Source organism: Stenella coeruleoalba (assembly GCF_951394435.1).
Source record: "Stenella coeruleoalba genome assembly, chromosome: 16".
In the NCBI taxonomy this organism is placed as follows: domain Eukaryota; kingdom Metazoa; phylum Chordata; class Mammalia; order Artiodactyla; family Delphinidae; genus Stenella; species Stenella coeruleoalba.
This window is the reverse complement of record NC_137162.1, coordinates 15848822-15868764: the sequence shown is the minus strand read 5'-3', so window position 1 is coordinate 15868764 and position 19943 is coordinate 15848822. Positions and strand designations below refer to the sequence as shown.

At 42.1% G+C, this 19943-nt stretch overlaps 1 protein-coding gene across 5 annotated transcripts in view; it reads right to left on the bottom strand.

Annotated features, from left to right (window-relative positions):
* ABLIM1 (actin binding LIM protein 1) overlaps positions 1 to 19943 on the bottom strand; it is a 318168-nt gene that overhangs the window by 23484 nt on the left and 274741 nt on the right. For 4 of the 5 annotated variants that reach the window (XM_079899551.1, XM_079899549.1, XM_079899552.1 and 1 more), the window contains 4 exons: positions 13331 to 13408; positions 12133 to 12288; positions 8912 to 8947; positions 6426 to 6555 (listed from right to left, as the gene is read on the bottom strand). In XM_079899551.1, coding sequence (XP_079755677.1) covers positions 6426 to 6555; positions 8912 to 8947; positions 12133 to 12288; positions 13331 to 13408 — 400 coding nt within the window. Of the gene's footprint in view, positions 1 to 4152; positions 4270 to 6425; positions 6556 to 8911; positions 8948 to 12132; positions 12289 to 13330; positions 13409 to 19943 lie in introns of all 5 variants that reach the window. The other variant, XM_079899553.1, reaches the window with a different exon arrangement.

Genomic DNA, 19943 nt, shown 5'->3' with positions numbered 1-19943 from the left:
TTCCTTTAAATAAGTCCTTGCATTGGTTCATCTAAGTTGTTAGTGATCTCAGCTCCTGGGGTGAGAAGCTACTGTGTATATAGATATACATTTCTTGGTCTTCATTTTCAGCTCCTTCCAAGTCAGCCCAATAGGCCAATTTTTCAGTCCTTGGGAGATCATTCACTGGAAGGATTCCCACTGTACTTAAATTCAAACGCTCTGTCCAACTTTTATTCTTCTTTTCGCCACCATGAGAGCCTCAGTGACAAATTCTAAGACAAGTCAATCTAAATGGCAATGCTAGTGTCTGCTGTGGGAAACGGCTGGCAACACTTAGCTTCTGGACTCTAAGTGCTTATGTTCCAAAATATAAATTCCGAGGGGACCTTAAAGTTGGCAGCAACTAGAATGTCATGACAGAGTTTCAAGATTACTGGTCCTTGTCTAAAGCTTCAATAAACGTTATGGTTTCCTTCAGCAAGTGTCAAATACATATTTGCATCATAGCAACTCATATCTATGGCAAAACAAGGAAGATTTCTTTCAAAGAGACTTAATATATGTAGCCCTCCTGTTTGCAAATCTGATTCATGGACACAGAAGGAAATATCTAACAGTATTTCAAAGGGAAAGGAAGAGAAACTGTGCAAACATGGCACAAAACCCAAAACAAGGTGAAAATAGTTTTTCCAAATAGGCATGCACTTGTCCAAATGGCCCAACAATGATATACTGATATAGAATGAAGCTGCAAGGAAGGTCAGAGAACAGAAATAAAAAACACAATGGAAAACGAGATGGGCATTACAGAAAATGGATGGGGAAGCCAACGAGATAGAGAGAAAGCTGGTGATGTGCATCTCAGCTCTATACCCACGCAGGTGTCCTCAGCTCTGTGGACCCTGAGGGCCTGGGCCACATGCATCTGAAATAAGGGCCAAGAATTGGACTTGGGAGGTGGGAGGTGGGCTTCTGGCTGCCAGAGGGGCAAGGGGACCCCTGCTTTCAGCTACACCTTCCTGAGATGGACATCCCACCCTGGGGTCCTCAAGCTCCTTGGCTTACGTTTGTTTTAAAAATAATTTCCCTGAGATTGCAAAACAAGCTCCAAGTTAAAGAGTGAATGTTCAAATGAAGAGCCATGGAAAACTCTGGGAGACTTTGCTCTTTAAAGATATCTTAGATGTGTTTCTCTAATGGTCATACGTTCCCCCTGGACTGGAGAGGAGTTTCATGTAAACGGATACATGTCTTTCAAAATAACTAAGACGTAATTCTTTGCAGAATCCGTATTTAGCTATTCAACTAAACTAGGCTTTTAAAGCAATATCTTTAATATACAAATTCTGCATGATTGATTTTGTAGTTTAGCAAAAAGCTGATTTTAAAACTAAGCATATACTGTTATGCACATTATATTCTGTATCTGAAGTATATAAACTATTTCATCTGAACAAACTGTAGGCATATATCCAGTAAAAAGAAAATGGGAGAGAGACCATTAGATATTTTTTAAGCGTAAGCTCGAAGTAACAAACTATTGCTTTCTATAATTTAAACCTATACTATTTGACTGTGTACTTCGAATTCAGACTGAAAAAAGAAAAGATTGTGTATCTATACTTTTAATAAAGCATTATTTAGGCACACTGAAGTACTGTAATTTTCCTAACCACTTATTATTTCTATTGAAAAGTTAATTTTGTAGTTTAAATGCCTGAAAGTAGCTGTTTGTCTTGGCCTCCATAAGAATGCAATTTTCTAGTTAAAAAGAGATGGAAAATAAAAGTTTGCTTTAAAAATTATACTTCGTGTATAGCATTTAGGCCGAAACACACCCCCCTCATAGGAATGAGGGATGGGAAGGCTTGGGGTCTATCTAGTCCTGGTGCTGCCACTTCCTAGCTGTGAGTCCTTGGCCGGGTCACTTAACCAGGGCCTCAGCTCTTCATCCACCCCCATGCCTGCCCCCTGCTACTTTACTTCATAGGGCCGCTGTGAAGAGTGATGGACTGATGCAACCGGAAGTGCTCTAAGAACACCATGCCAAGGGGGAAGTCACAGAGGGACCAGAGTTGAGTGCTCACTACACATCAGGGCATTTCACCTTGCCAACTACTAATAGGCGCTTGCCATGTACCTCTATAAGGATGAGATCATGAGCCGCAGCAGCTGCTGACCTTCAACACCCCCTGAAAGGAGTTCAGGGTGGAGATCAGGAACGAGGCACTCTGTGCTCTGGGAAGAACTGACAGGACAGGTCTTCAGAGAGTTAGATACTTTCAGGAGAAGATTTTATGAGCCCAATTCTTGCATCTCCTCGTATCTAGAAAAGCACTAAAATCCTTCATGGTGACATCTGCTCCTCGAGACTAGCAGAATCCTTCTGCAAAAAATATGTGCCTGATTGCATGGACTCTCCCTTCACCAGAATCACCTATATACTGACCTTCCCCCTGCCTCTCTGGAGCAGTTTCTCAGAGCTATCTGCAGTGCTGTCTCCTGGGCTATAGCCCTCATTTTGCCCCAAATAAAATTTAATTCACACTCTCACGTTGTGATTTTTTTTTTTTCACTTGACAACCTCACACACCCCAATACCCTAGAAGAAGTTTCATAGATGAGGCAAGTGGCACTCAAAAGGTTAAGTCTACAATCCAAGGTCCCATAGCTAGCATGTGACAGAGATTATATTCAAAGCCGGGACTCCAGTGTCCACATGGGTGCCCATCTCGCCATAAGGCTGTGCACAAGCACGAGGTATTGAGTCTTGATATTTTGTGATGTGTTATTTGTATAAACTCTGTATAACTTTATAGGGTACATGACATTTTTCATCCTACACAAAGTAGCTTTCTGAAAGATGAAATATATAATAACCAAATAAGGCAGTTTACATTTTAATGAATTAAAAAAATGTATTTTCCCTTGTATATTAGAAACAAAGAAACAAAAATCTTAATTTGGCCAAGGGCTTCTATATTAAAGTCTCTTTAAAATACATCTCTGAAGTTTTTTTCAATAATTTCTTATGGTTTTATAGACATTCTCTAAAGTATCATCTTGACATCTAAATAATAAAGGTCTTTCCTCCCCCAAATACTAATTAGCAGTAATAATTTTAAATAACCTGTCAAGAATTTTAGAAAGTGCTGCACCTGCTGAAAAATTTCTTTGCTAGTGGCAAACGGTATGTGTCTTCAAATAAGCTTGTCAGCAATGTTATTTTTACAGCACAGAAAATGCTAAAATCGCATGCTTGTAAAATGACTGCAAAGGAAATTCAGTCAAAGAGCGCAACATTTAGGCTGCTTGAGAAAGTGTTAGTGATGTGAGCTCTTGGAACTCGGGGTTAGAATCCCTTCGGTCTGTCTTAAGACCCATGACAACATCTGTGCTTGCCTGCTACTCCCTCCTTAAGGTATCTTCTTTGGTTAATTTGGTTCAAATCAAGACTACGGAAAAAGCATCCTCTGGGAGCTCCTACTTATTTTAAATTTGGGGCTCTTGGCTCGATTGAGAATGGCCACGGAAACATAACAGACAATGAGAACAATGGGAACGGCATAGAGGGAAGGGCAGAGATGGGCAGGAACAGAAAACAGAAGGCAAAGTCCCTGTTCTCCATCATGCAGACATCAGGACAGGTCGAAGGAAGATTACTCTAAGGGTTGTCTCAAGGAGATAAATTTAAGTTACGCTGCCATAGATCTTTCATACCGTCCAAACATTTTAATATTGTTACATGGTTAAGGGGCTTATCACCATTAAGACAACTTTGGAACCCTTGTTGCTGAATACTGTTTTTGCTGAGCCATAACACATATGAAAACCAGGAAGATTCCCCAGATATATATTATATTTTGCTTTTGACCAGAGAAAAACAAAATAATAATATATATTTTTCTTAAGCAGTAGCTAACAAATCTCAGGGTCTCAAACATATTTCCTGTTTCTTCATCTAGAGCGCTTTAGAAATGACATATTTCTCCTACCGAGAGATGCTATGCCAGTTCTAAGACACGGCTGGGTGTAGCCATGACACACGCAGGCATGCTGAGAAGTCCAAAGCTCGGAGCTGACTCTTGGAGATGCACCTTATTAGCCTTCCCCGGGTGCTAATAAATCTCGGCTATGCAGGGTGCTGCCTGGAGAAGCCTGCCTCCTTACCTTTGATATGGGGAAGGAAGTGGTGTCGGAAAGGGGAGTTGGGGCGGGAGTCGCTGTGGCCGGAGCTGAGGCTGCCGGTGTGCAGGAAGGACCTCTGCACACCAGGAGACAGCAGCTCTGTGCAGCAAGGATCAGGGGCAGGACACGGTGCAAACAGAAAAGAAGAGCACAAATTAACACACGAGCAGGGACAACGCCATCGTTCCAAGGGAGAAAAAAAAATCAAGAATGTTAATCAAGAGTCTGAAAAAGGAGGAAGGAAAAGGGGTTAAGAAGGCACCTATGAAGGGTTACACAAAGTGGGGAGAGTCTGCAAACAGGTTCAGGTCAGTACAGAGTTCACTCTCCGAGGATAAATGGTTTTAGTGGGAGGGAACGGCCACCAGAAGGTTCTGTCAGGATGACACCAGCTACCACTGAGCCAGGACTGGGCACGTCACTTAGACTCCACCATAGCTGTTTTTAAAAGGCACCTGACAAAACAGAACCCTCTGAAACACATGTACAAAACCGACAATCATTTCAAGAACCTTGCAAAGAAATACTTATACGTAAGGGTCAGATTCTTTGTTTTTTAAGCTGCAAACGTCTCCTACTGCAAGTTTAATTTTACTTTTCCTATGTAGAAGGGAAACCTGTCTGTATCCCCTGGGTAGCAAAGAGCTACCTGTGATCTTGAGAATTGGGTAGTGGTAACACCAGGGGAGCTGGAAACTCAGTTATGGACCGTTAACCTAAGCCCAGACCTAAGGACGTGCGTCATCCTCTGGTATCTAGAACGTGTGGAGTGGATACTCTGAGGTGCTCTGTGCTGACCATGACTATGCTAGCAGAGCCCCATCTCGAAAAATAATTATGAGCCCTAACAACTGACATCACGCATGTCCATAACGTATTGTGAAGGGGGAGGAGAAGTGCTAGAATGCGGAATGTTCTACAGGCTCTTGGCATCAGAACCATGACTAGAACAGAGGAAAACTTTCTACTGCCCAATGAGGACATGACCTTTTAGGGAAACCATGTCCCTGGCTGACCACTCCCTTGCTATCCAGGGATTCTCTCGAACAACAATTTCCCAGTGAACTTCGCATCATTCTGATAAGGGTACGGCTGCAGTATCAGGGTATACCCATACGTAGGGGTGGTGGCATAAAGGATTTCTCATCACCCAGACAGAAAATGGCATAAATCCAAACCCAGAAGTAAAATGAATATCATCGTACATGAAAAATAAAAGGAATTTCTTTCCTGAAAAATTTTCCTTTAACGTAACTCAACAGATACTGAGTAAATATTTGAGTCTAGAGAAAACTATACTTTATTGAAGGATCAAAAAGTAAAAATTTAATCCTCTATAAGCATTAAATCTATGGCTTTAAAGAGAAGATTGCAGCCTTTTTACATTCTGTTCATGTCCTTTGGTTTATATTTTATAAAACACGTTAGCATATGAATGGGCTTGTTCTCATCAGCCTGCACAGAAGCAAGAGGCTTAAAATGAAGTCTTCATAGACATATATCAACACCAAGTTTGTTTAGAAGGACAAAATCTTCCTTGGTGAATCTGTTTCTCAGGAATCCTCGGTCTGTGCTGGGATCTCCGTGCTTTTTCTACTCTACATAGGAGATACCCACTAACAGTAAAAGGGACTACGTTCTGCCGAGATAAAGGTAAATGAGGTCCACTACTCTTAATATTCCCCATCATAGCACACCTCTAGTGTTTTTATATTTTCCAAGTCTGATTCAAAATCTTAGGTTGGAAGGCATCTTAAAAGTTACCAAATACAACCCCGAGGTTGTATATGAGACTTCTTCCTAGCAGGTTCTTAACCAAGCATGCTTAGTAATACCATGTGCCCGGATGGGGGAAACATAATAAACTCACGAGTAAATGACTGGATTTAGATTTTAGATAAGCCTAAAAGGCACATCACCGTATTTTCTTTTGGAGATCTCCATTTTAAGTCTCAAAGTGCTGAGATTTTCTTCAAGTCTGAAAAACCCAAAAAACCTCCTTTGCTTCTAGGTGTTCACTGTCAAAATGTAATTATTTAGTAAGTCATAATGAATACAACCATAAAATGACTCTTGTTTTGAGAAAAGAAATAACACAAACTACAATGGAATAGGAGTTTGCAAGTTTTTCTGGGAGAGGGGCAGATAGATTTGGCAGCCAGATTTTTAAATACGCTATCAGCGGTGGGGAAAACAATCACATAGAAACACGGATGACTCCATAGAGAGTGAATCCCGGGAACAGGTGCCCTTACCAGGTCTGTGAAAATGCTGGGGAGAGCGAGACGTGGTTGGAGTGTAGCTGTGACGGCTGTACACAGGGGAGTTGATGGAGCCCTGGCTGGTGGACCGGTGGATCATCCGGTCCCGCCCATCCTGGTACCCCTGGAAGCAAGTGCGAGAAAGTGGGAGCACAAGGCATACATGCAGGCTGTTGTCAGGTTCAAGTGAAATCAAGTTGCACCAAAGTCACCCAGGAACTATCCCGTCTACCTGTTCATGTATACACTTTAGGGCCATATTCCTTAAGTAGGTATGCAAACAAGCATTCCATGGTTAGTGCTTTTTGTTCAAAACCTGTAGTGCTTGCCTTTACCAAGATTTAAGATGTAAAAAGGATAAACTCCAGTGTTGATAGAGCTCTGGGAAAAGAGGGAATAATTCCAATGACCACGCTTATATTGTGCTTTTCAGTTTTACGAAGTCTGTTCACATAGGTTGTATCATCAGATCCGCATCATAAAGAAGGTAGACACACGGTATCACCTCCCTTCTTCACAAATGCAGAATGTTTCAGAAGGTTCCACGCAGGTAAGAGACCCGTGTGCAGGTGGAGCCTGCTTCAGAACCAGCCTCCTGACTCTCATCTCATCCCTGGATCCAACCACCAACCCACACCATCCATGCTGTTGATCTGGTGATGTTTTACGTCGATTTTCCTGGAGAACAAGCCTGTGGTGGCCTCAACTTCAGTAATTCTACTTCTACTTTAGGAAGCAAATTCCAAAAAGAAAAAAAAAATTTTTTCAACGATCTTTAAGTGGAAAAATTTCCTCAGACATTTATAATGCCACCATTTATAAAGACAAAACTTTGTATTATGTGCTCAACAAAACCGGGGAATAATTAGGTTATGGCATATCAATTTAATGGAATACAATAGCACCACCAGTCTGTCACCATGTCCAAGTCTAGAAAAGAATATTGTAGGTATAAAGTATAAAAAAAATCATACACACACAAACATAACATAAAACTTTAAAAGAATTAGAAGAGTACAAGGAACGTTTTACATTTTAGGAATTTGTGGCCCTATGAAGTTTCTACTAGCACAAGAAAAATAAAAGTTTGAAAGAATGCATGAAAAAGGACTAAATTAAAACCTCAAAAACTATGGACGTGCGCAATTTGAGAGCAAGAGGCAAAAAAACTTTGATTTTATCCTAGTTGTGGCTGTAACAATAAATTAAAACAGCAACAAAACAAAATTCCCCCAATAATGTGCCTCAACCTATTATTACTATTTCTATTATTGACAAGTCGTCAATAATAGAAATTAATTCTTCATAACTTCAGTTGAAAACGATCAGAATATTCATAGAAATTAGTTATTCATAGCACTCGGTCATAAACCACAATACTACAGAGATTATAGTGATTACCTAAGATCAGGCCAGTTTTATATAGACTATCCAGACAGTTACTTAGCTTTAAGACAAGACAACTGATTTTATTTATTAATTATTATTATTATTTTTAGAAGGGGGTAGACCTAACCCCTGAGGAGTTTGCTCACTAGATACATAAGGAAATACAAAATAATAAGAAGCACACTGAACAAACAGTCCCTTGATTATTACTACCTGTAATAGCTTAAATGAAAGTGCTGGGTTAGACCTGGACCATGCTCAGATTTGAGGTGGTCTGAGCTTAGGCCACCCTCCAAGGGCAAAATTATGCTGGGACAACAGAAAGTGTCTCTAAGACCTCTGGTCACCAAGCACCTCTGTCACTGTGGGTGACAGCAAAACCAAGACACTCCTGGGATCGGGGTATAGTGTGTATAGTATAGAACAGTATCATCAGCTTCCCGAAGAACGTTTAATAAAATGGGTTTTGGGAGCGTCACTAATTTGGGGGCTCTGTCTTTGGTGCTGGGTGCTGCAGAGGGGAAGAGCATGTTTGGGTTGATAGGGGACCCGTGGCTCACTATGGAACCATCACTGACAGCTCTACGTGATCCAGATACGCAGGAGGTTATTCCCGAGGGAACAGCCAGCCTGGTGGACTTGATAAAAGCCACTATAAGGTCCATCTACCCTGAGAGGGGGGTCAAGACTCTTGATTTTAGACTAAGAGAAGTGGCCTCCCATGAAGATGGCTCTGCTGATAGAAACACCATGACCACTGCTGGCCATTTCAGATAATCAGTAGGTTAGGATTCAGATCGATCAATTACAGATGAGAGGAGAGAGACCAACATCGGGACAAGTGGTCCCCATTCTCCACTCTCTTTCCTACCACTCAGAGGTGCAGGGTAAGGCTGGTTGTATTCCCTAGTCTCCATTTAGAAAGAAATTTACTTCTGGGTCTTACAGTCATATCTTACATGTAAGGAATCCTACATTCATCATAATCTTGTACACGGGTTTTCTGTCCTTTTGCAAAAATGTGAGTCTAGGAATATGGTCCAAGTAACTCCCCAACTCCACCCATTACAACTTCCAAAAATGGTACTTACTTCTGCTGATGGAGTAGGAGACAAAGTCCTTGGAGACTAGAAGAATAAAAGAGAATTAAAGTCACAACGTTTATTGTTAGCTCATTTTCAGTTTTAATTAGAGTTGCTTATCAGAATCCCCTGGAAACATTATTCAAGCTGCACATGCCAGCACCTCTGCCCATTCCCCGTCTTCTGATTCAGCAAGTTGAGAGCGGGGCTCAGACAGGTACACAAGGACAAAGCTCCCACGAGACTAGGGCACATGTCTCTGCTTAAGACGCAGGGGTTTTGGAAATATGTTGTGATGCTTTAGGTGATTAACTTAGAGAAATTGGAACTACTTCCCCTATATGCTCAAACTATGTTGTTTACTACTATGAGTTACAGTGTCTACTGAAACACACAGTTTGGTAAACACAGTTGTGGACTAAATTATAACCATAGTAATCACCTGATATGTTATGATGACCAGGTCCGTGGCACCCTCCCCAGTGGCCTTGCCAACCTCAACACCATTCACCTTCTGGCTTTCATCTTTCCAGGCACACAGGCTTCCTCAGGGCAGTCAGCAGACCAACCCTCCTCTCACCTCAGGGCCTTTGCACTTGCTGCACCCGCTGCCAGCAGTGCTTTCCTCTCAGACACCTGCAGGGCTCACTCCCCATCCTCAGTGAGGTCTCTACTCAAATGCACTACCACACAGTAACTTCCGTGAGCCTCCTGCTTAGAGTAGCAACCCGGCCCCGGCATGCTTTCTCCTTACTCAGCTTCATTTTCCCTCACAGCTCCATCACCCTCTAAAATTATGTTATGTATCTGTCTGTTTATTATGTCTCCCACATTACACTGCAAGCTCCATGAGGGCAAGGACTCCATGCATTTACAACCAAGTATTCCCAGCGACTGGAGCAGCTCTTGGCACATATTAGGTGCTCAACAAATATTTCCTAAATGAATGACCGAAATGTTTATGATTAAAATGCAGAAAGCTTTCAAATAGAAATGAAATGCAAACAAAGCATTCTGAAGAACAGGCCAGTGGTGGATTTCTGTTTTGGAATTTGCCCTTTTGTTCCAAATTTACAAGAAGCTGCTGGCTCTCTTGCACTCCAGACTTCCTTGAGCCCCATGGTCTGGTTTGATCGGCTTTCTGGAGGCACAGATGGCTACACAGAACTTCAAGCTTACTCCTCCAGGTTTCTAAAATGGCAGTAGATGGATTCTCTGGAAGAAGTGTTAATAATTAAAGGAATAAATAACTAAATAGCTTGCAAACTTGTCTAAGTTGCAAGATCCATGCATTGGGGAAGAGCTCGCGAATACGGCTGACCAGAGGGCCTCCTTGCATCCACACTTTACGCTCAGAGAAACCCACAGGCCTCATTCTAGGCTATGATGGTAACAGTGCTGATTATGATGGCAGGCAGCATTCTTGCTGAGTACTTATTACGTGCCAGGTATTGTTGTAATCTAAATATTTCATTTAATCCTTACAAAAAACGTCTAAGGTAGGTATTACCATTATCTTGAATTTACAGATAAGGAGACTGAAATATGTAATTTTTCCAAAGTCATAGGGAGAGGAAAAATCAGTCTGGTTCCAAACCCAGAAACTTTCACTTCAAAGCTCAAACTTTTGGGCCCAGAACACCAAAAAGCAACTCACCTCCCCTTGCTTGTGTGACTCGAACCCTAGGAAATTCTCATACACTTGCTCAAGGACCAGCCCCTATGCACTCTGCTCAGGAACCTTCCTTTGCCCCTTATCCTCTCTGAAGCTCTGCCACCCAAATGCAATTGAACCCCCCAGACCAATCAGCCTGCTCTTGAGAGGGGCCGCAGATGCAGTTACAGGGGCATGACCACTAGGTGGCACTACATGAAAACAGACACCACTTCCTGCCCAAAGGACCATTTCAATGCAGAGCTATGCTCCAGAATTGTGTGTGTGTGTGTGTGTGTGTGTGTGTGTGTGTGTGTGTGTGTGTGTGTGTGTAATTAAAAATACACACATGATTATAAAACAATAAATATTATACATACATTATTGAGAATAAACAGAATTGCCACGTTTTCACGAACTTTCTTCATCTAAGATCTTAAAGCACTGTGATGTTACAATTATTGGTTTTAGCCTTGGTTGAATGACTGATTTTGGTCCACTACTTGGGAAACACCTCTCTGAGTGGACTCAAATCATTCTGTAGAGGATTCCAATTTAAAAAACAAAAGGGGAAAAATTTAGAGTGAGTTGAATAGGCCAGGGGAAACAGACCAGAGCCCATGAGACCTAGGGGAAAGAGAGGGGAGGGTCACTAGGGGCTGAGGCTGAGCTCCAGCCTGTGGACCATTAATGTTGGGAGAGTATTAATAAGCCCCAAGAAGACAGGTAAAGACAACAGTGGTAGCTGCCATTTTCTGAACATTCACCACGAGTCTGGCTCTCTGCTAATTGCTTTAATAATTAGTTAATGTAGATTAGCTTTAATAGATGATAAATTATCTAGATATATAGATAATTAATCTTTAATAGACAGCTTGTTTTATCCTCACTAACGCCCCATGAGGCAGATTCTGTCATTATCTGTTTTACAGACAAAAAAACTAGGATCAGAATGGTTGTCTCATGGTCAAAGTCACACAACCAGCATGTGGACTTCCTGGGTTAAGCCCAGGTAACTTGATTCCAGAAGCCTAGCTCATACCACGGTCCTATACCGTGGCCCAATTCTCTCTACTTTGTCTTTTCTTGCATATTGTATCTTATGATGCTAAAAACTGCAGCTGTCAAAATTTAGGGGCTGTGATCTCTCTCATGATCCCCATGAATGTATTTCAGCTTGCCCCCAAACCAAGACCCCATTCCCCACCCCATCCCCCCCCTGCACCGAGCACTATCCCTCCCTTACTCCCTCTGCCCAGCTCACAGAGTCTCCCCTGACAACTTCGGCTTCCTTCCCAGCATGCCGGCTCTGCTATCCTACAACCTGGTACTGATGCTTACTCATCCTGCACTGCCGTTTTCTGTGGTTGGTCTGCTTCCCTACCTCTCCATACCTCTCCAAGGGCAGGGAAGGTGTGATAGGTTTTTGACTACCTCAGATCACCTGGTACAGAAGCCTGCAAACAGTGGGCAACCAAAAGGACCCTCTGATTTATTCTGATTCCAGTCAGTAGTTTTTATACATGTGCCAAAGAGAAATAAGTTGTACCACTCACAACTTCTGGGAATGTATTACCTCTCCCAGGCTCTGCCTCTCCTGTTTGTCATCATAGCCCGAAGAGTAGAAAGGCTCATAGGTAATAAGATCTGGACGTTCAATGTCATAAATTGCCTTGACCTTGGGAATGGCTGCTAAATCCTTGTAATCCAGGATTTCATTGTCCACTTTTGCCTGCCAAAGTTAAACAGAAAGAAAAAATCACTTTGCCGTCTCATCTTCGGGGAACTATGGTTAGCGCATCTCATGTCTTGTTTAAAAAGTGAAAACCTTAAAAATAAACAAAACCCAAAACACTTTGCTTAACACGGTCATACTCTTTATAAAGTTGCCTGTTTAATACTCGCAGACATAGAGAACACACCTGTGGTTGCCTAGGAGGAGGGCAGTTGGGGGCGGGAAGAATTGGGAGTTTGGGATTAGCAGATGCAAACTGTTATACATAGAATGAATAAACAACAAGGTCCTACTGTACAGCACAGGAAACTATATTCGATATCCTGTGATAAACCATAATGGCAAAGAATATGAAAAAGAATGTATATATATGTATAACTGAATTACTTTACTGTACAGTAGAAATGAACACAACACTGTAAATCAACTATACTTTGATTTATACCAATTTATACCAATATTAATCACATTTTCAAAAAAGTCACCAAAAGCTTAGGAAGAAGTCTATGTAGAATTCATCAAGTAGAGAAGCCTGTAAACCTTCAGGATAATTTCCTAAATTTATTACAGAGAAGGAAAAGCTCAAACAGATGGCCAAAAAAATCCTCCCAGATGGCTAAAACAAGAACTGAATATTTAATAAACTAAATATTTAAAGACCTCTGTGGCAGAATTTAAAGACACTCAGTATCAGCGTTGTAAAATGTATAATCAATCCCCAAATATCTATATGCAAGTTAGGTACAACAATTTTTTAAGTCCTGCATCGTATCACTGCACTTTACAGATCAACTAATCGTCCACTCTGTACCAATGGTCATCTACTCGTTCACTCTGTACCGATGGTCACATTCACATGAACACTTGATCACGTGGAGGAAAATGGGATTGAGGTGGCTGATCTACAAGAATGAAAACTGGATCTCATAACAGACATAAAAATCATTTTGAATTATTCACTTTTGGATTATCCAGTCCATGCTTACCAGCTGCTACCACCCCTGGTCCGGAAGTGTCTCTTCCAGAAGTAGATACTTACATAGATAGTATGACCTGGGGACCCAGGGATACTGGAGCCTGGTCTAGAATAAATGCTCTCGGAAGAAGTCCTGGTAGGCTGTAAAATAAAGGGTGACTTGTAAGATTTCAGACCATGGCTTCAGAATCAAGACTGGCCTAAGTCCCTACACTTTCTAAAGACTAAGCTGGTTAAAATGAGAAAGAGGTGTAACTTTTCTGAATATGGGAAAATAGAACATAGAAAGAAAGGCAAAGGAGAACTAGTTGTACAATCAGCCTTGAAAATGCATTTCGGGGCTTTTCTTTTTCTCCTTGTCCCGTACAAGGGGACATGTTCAAGCACATTCCGTCTCCATGGCCACAATCCCGGCCCCAGTCACCACCTCTGCTGGTCTGGACTCCTGCAATGGCCTCTCCTCTGGGTTTCCTGCCTTCATTCTCTCCCTCTTCAAATCCACTTGGCACCCAGTGGCCAGAGAGATCTTTGAAGAATACAATTGGGATTGTCACTATCCTGCTTTTGGCTTCAGGGTCCACAGAGAATGAAATCACAGCTCCCAGGGCCTCGGGATTTTGTCCCTGCCTTCCTTCCCATCACTCACTACCCACTGTCACTCATAGAACATGGTACATGTCACTGCCTCAGGGTCCTTATCCTTGCTGCTTCCTCTGCCCCAAATGCTCTGATCCCCAATTTTACTTGGTTTTTCTTCCTCCTTCAGTCCTGGCTTAAATATCACCTCCTCAAAGAAGCCTTCCCTGATCTTTCACTCCAGAGTTGGTGACCTTGTTATTTTCTCTCACAGTATCATTCTTGTTTTTTTTCTTCATGAATAAAATGTATAATTCTGTATTTGTTGGTTTCATCATCACGTTAATCTCCCTCACTACCTTTAGTTATGACCTCTGCTCTCAGAGGGTTTATTTTCTCTCCACTGTATGTGCCCGATGTTTTACACAGGTACAGAGAAGGCATAAATATTTGTTGCGGGAATGAGCTAGAATTTATTATTTGTAAACAAATACTCAGTTTGTGGATACTTGACTCATGTCAGTTGCACGTTTTGAGCCTTACCATATGGAAGGTCACTGAGGTAAGGTTAGTGGTCGGCTGCTGGGGAAGGTATAAGAAAGTAGACTTTGTAATAGAGGCTGGAGAACCCTGAGAGTGAGATGGGAGCAGGGAGAAAAGGCATGAGTTGAGATTAACTGCCCCCCACCTCTGCTTGGTATGTTCTGGAAAGCTGTGCAAAGAAACCCAAAGGCCTGGTCTTGGAAGATTTGCTCCCCTCCGCGCAGCTATTTCTTGGAGAAGACAATTTATAGAGCTACGTTAGGAATAGGACTTTCCCTCTTTGGTACTGTTTCTACTGATATTTGGTACCTCAAATATGAGTCTAACTGAGTCAGAAAAACCCTCCTAAAAGCAAGGATGTTCCGTCACTATGGAACTCACATCTGAAACAAGGAAAGCAAACCCGCCTGGCCAACCAGAGGCAGGCAGTGATTAGACTTGCCCTGACAGTAAGAATTCACGAGGGGGCTGGGGTCCGTGGCTCTCGCCAGTGTCCCTGGTATCTCTGAGACAGGAGGGTGGAGGGGGTAGGAGAAAGCCCACGGGGTACAGTGGAGGTGTGCCAGGCTCGACACTTCCATCCCTGCCCCACCCCCCCGACCTGCCTCATACAAGCACTTTCCTCCTCAAGTGACAATTTTCCCATCACAGGCATATCTCAATATGAGAAAATCCTCAGATCTGAGTATAATGAAAAAGAAAGGATTCACATAATAACACGACTCAAAAAGCCCAACTCCCGGACCCATTTCCCAATCAAAATATAGAAGTGACACCACCAAAGTGCAGCCCTCCTTTAAAAAGAGACGCCAGCCCTTCAGAAAGCTGAGCTGATAACCATCTCTGCGGGATAATCATTAACTACAGGTCGTCCTTCAGCTTCAAGTGGCCAGGACCTAACATTTGCCAAACTCAATATAAAAATGAAACCTCTTATGTAACAACATAAGAATATTAATAGCAGTAAACATGTATTGCCCACTTACTATGTAGCAGGCCCTGTGCTAAGCGCTCCCCAGGCAGGCGCTCACTTAACCTTCTCAGTAACCCCAGGAAGTAGGTACCGCTGACATCATTATTTTATGGATGAGTGAAAAGTCACACACAGGTAGGCAAGTGTCAGGATTTGAAACCAGACACTTTAGAGGCAGAGCCCAAGCTCTTAATCCCTGCGCTAAATTTTCTGCCCATGTCGTAAGGCGTGTGTGGCCGTTTATTTCTCATCAACATGGCTTTGGGACGAAGGAGGTGAAAGTAAAAGAAAAATATTGAGATGAACTGGCAGAAAAGAGTGCCTGCTAACTGAAAATGAATTGCTGCCACTTACAAGCTTCTAAGAAGCCTGCAATAGCTCGGTGTTAGGGTGGGGTGGGAGAGGGTGCACCCTAGGACAGTCCAACATCTTCGGTTGCTGGTGTTGCTATGACAACAACAAGGTCTGTTTTCATTAAAAGCAGTGAGGACACTGCGTGAATAGCTAAAGTGCATACAGAGCTTTGGGGCCTCTCCCATGTTACTCATCCTAATTTTTGTCAAATGTGGGCCAGGGATCCTTTCTGTCTTTCCTGTAATGATGCACCTGGGGACGGCTCTGAAGTGTTTTGTTCTCTGGCGTACTGTGCGAGCTGATAGGAACGTAGCTGGGGACGAACGTGAGCACAGGTCAGAAAGGGGCCCTGGGTGCTCCCTTCCAGGGATGGAGAACTTCGTGGAAGGAAAAGGTCTCTTGGCTGAAGCAACCTGTCCCAGCTCAGTCTCTCTCCTTTCCTTCTTCACTGGATAGAGTATTCTGTGAGCGGCACAGGCTTTCTCTGAAGCATTTTACCCTGTTAATATTGTAGGGCTAAAGGTTTTAAGTTATCCGACAAACTGAATTCTTGTCAAGTCCCATCTGATTCTTCAGAGGTGTTCAGATCACAGTCACCTCCAATTTGCGCACAACTGTCCTGGATTCTCTGATTCCAAAATAAAGATTTTAGAGTTTCATAGTCAGTTTGCGAAGTCAAGCTGATGTTCACCGAATCCACTACTGCTCTGGCTCTCGTTAGATGCACTCTGCCCCGTGCATCTTCAGGCTACTTAGAGTATTGGAGAAACGCTTACAGTATCTCTCGGAGGTTCAGAATCTGCTTTCTTTCACTGCATTTGCCACCGTTTGCTTTTGCTTCCTCCTGACCTCCTAACCTTACTGTAAACTTTACTTCCGTAGGCATCTTGTTTGTGGGTTATTCTTGCTTGCCTATTTTCTTACAATGGTCTTTATTTTCCTGTTTAAAATGAAATAATGGGATAAAACACACTTCTGTAGAGTATAATCTAGTGGGGTTAAAAGGCTGGTTTTGGAGTCAAATACCTTGGCTCACACACTGGCTCTCCTAGTTGTGTGACATTACATGAGTGTCTCTTTCCTTTCTCTCATTTTTTTTTTTCTTTGAACTTCCTTGAGCTTCAACTTCTCTACTTATAGAATGGAGGAGAGGGTACTTACAACCCCTAGTTCCTAGGGATAAATGAGACAAGACATATAAAGCTTCAAGCACCTTGCCCAGAACATGGCAAAGACCCAGCATTTTCCAGACACTTGACATTAGACTGGAGTTCTCAGCCAGTTCATCTCAAACAGTGAAAGGCAGCACTGCCTCTGTTTTGCTCCTCATCATAGGACAGTCCTTTCCGATGTGAGCTCCACAGACCAGACTTTCCTACCACCTGTGGAGGCCTTCCCATACCCTGGAACTCACGTATGTTAACTATCTCAGCACATGGGGCGGGGCAGCAGCCCCACCTGGAGCTGACAAATGTCCTTCCCCTTCTTGAGAACTCCATGGAGTGAATCTATATCCTTCCAAGATGACTTCCTGCTTACGTCTTGGCTGTAGTTACTAGTGCCCTTCCATGACAGATGGCAACGAGTTGCACAGGCCTGTCTGACCTGCCAGTATAGTTCCTGGTTCGCTGCCTCTTGAACTGTGCTCCAAGCTTAAATGGTACACAGGGATGCCTGCTTTTTGCCACACTCCCTAATGGCTCCCAAAGTGTATTTGTTCAACCAGCAGAGGTTAGAGCTCTCCCTTATGAAGATCATAAAATTCCTTTTACAAGCTGGACTATTAATTTTGGAGTTTGAATCTTAAATATTTAGAATTTTACCTTTCAAGTCTAAACATCTAGACTTGTAAGCATGTTGCATTTTATTTTTTTATGTGTTTTAAAGTGTTAATTAAAAAAAGCCAAATCTTAATATTACCTCATATGACAAAAGAAATCCAAATGTTAAGACCTAAATGCCAGTGTAATTTGAGAGATGTATTTTAGAATAAGAAAGAAGAGAAACATGCTGAATTTTAAATGAACGTCTTGTTTATCAATAATGCACCCTTTTCTTCTTCTAGCTGTATTTTCCCTCTAATTAATACATAACTTGCTGAAGGTCTCTGATGGCCTTCATCTTCAAAAGGCACAGAGCTGTCTTCCAACACAGCTGCTCATATCCACACAGTCAAATTAAAACTCATCTTAACCTCGAAAGCAACAACTGACATGTTTTCCCTCTTTCAAATCCCACTGACAGTTTCTTCTTTATCATTAACTTAATTCTAGCGTCACCTCTTTGAACTGTAACAAAGTTACAGAAGATCCATATTTCCACATGATCCTTATGTGCAATTATTTAACCTAAATTACTATTTTAACCTATTCAGATATCCAAGTTAACAACAGTGATTCATCAAATTAAATCAAGAACCCAAATGGGCCAACAGCCTTTGTTTCTGGAATTCCCTATGAGAGCTATGATGGATACCCTCTTGCCAATATTATAAATGAAGATAATTTCAAATTTGTATCCCCAAAGGTATGCCCACTTCTGTTCTACAGAGAAAAAGCAACAAGGATCTGTGGTTAAGCTGTTAAAGCAGATGCAATTTACTTACTCTCCTTTAATCACTTTTTCCTTCATGCCTTAACAGAAAAAAAGAACTTGAAAGCACAGTTGGAAAAGTTCAGTTCTTTCTTTTGATGCCATCTTTGGAGGAAAATAAAAAGGTAGAGGGAAGGGTGGAAAAAGCAAGGTAGATATAGGAAGGATTATAGACTGGCTGTGATCTTTCAGTGTATTTTGCCAACAAGATCAGGCAAATCATTTAATCCTTATTTTGGTAACAAGAGGCAAGGATCCTTCAGAAAGAACCTTGTAGTTGTATGTGGCTGTCCTCACTCAATCGCTCATGAGGAAGGGGTCTAAATCTACATTTCTCCAGCACACCTTCACATACTTACTTTTGATTTCAAAAAGGCTTTTTATTTTCCTCAAAGGAAAAAAATAAATCAACAAAGAGAGGTCTCACCTGACTAGTAGTTCATTTCAACAGTAAAGAGAAAACAGATGGCATTTGATCACTAATAGCAGGTGCTTGAAAATGCAAGTCTTTTTGTTTTCTGTATGAAACTTTTAAAAAAACCCTCTAACTACCTTTCACTTGATATTTTCCCTTACGCCTTCACTTTGTCCACCTGTTCTACCCTGCAGGAGGCAAGCCACAGAATGAAAATTACATTGAAGAGACCATTTTATGCTTCCACCCCAGCTCTCAACCTTCTTCAAATGTTCACCATTAAAAAACACTTACCAGAGCTTTGCCGGGAGATTAACCAGAGAAGTGACATTTTCCGATTATTTCCAATCACGGGCCACCATGCACACTTGGTCCCTTCTTAGAAGGGGAGAGCTGGAGAGCCCTCTGCTGTCCCTGCCCTCCCCCCATTCAGCAGAAGCAGGGGTGCAACAACTACGTTCATCTAATCTGCATTCATCCAAAGCCATGCTCTAAGAAGGGAGAGAGCTACAGGCAACTGGCACCCAGATCGGAGAGATCATACAAACACCGACGGGACAACTACCGATATAAGGTGACTAACACCTTATACAAAGTGCTGCTAAGGCTGACAGTACCTGCCTTGGGTTTTTGCTGAAGTTCACCAGACAAGGTGGTGATAACAGCTGCAGAAGAAGGAATATTTTTAAAAATCTGCATATACTGAATGTTCACTGCTAAGTCAAAAAAGGAACTCCTTTTGGTTCTTTTTCTGTTTTTGTTTGTTTGTTGTTTTATTTTTGGCTGTGCTGCATGGCTTGTGGGATCTTAGTTCCCCGACCAGGGACAGAACCCACACCCTAGGCAGTAAAAGCACAGAGTCCTAACCACTGGACCACCAGGGGATTCCCAGGAACTCCTTTTGGAAAAAGAAATTTGTTTGTGAGGAAGCAGGAGGGACTCACGGGCACACATCTCCTTCTCTAGAGCCAGGTGCACAACGGCCATCAGCCTTTACTATGGCCAAGAGTCCCCACTGTCTTTGCAGGATAAATCTTAACACCCATACATTCTGATGAATTGTAAAGACACCCCAAAAAGAATAAAACTTTCAAACAGAGTGAAAGCTGGGAACAAAGTGGTATGTATGGTAGCAACATTAATAAAACAATAACAGCATTATTTCCTTGTTCTAGACATACTTAAAGCCTCTAATTAGTTCCTTTGTAGAAATATACACATGG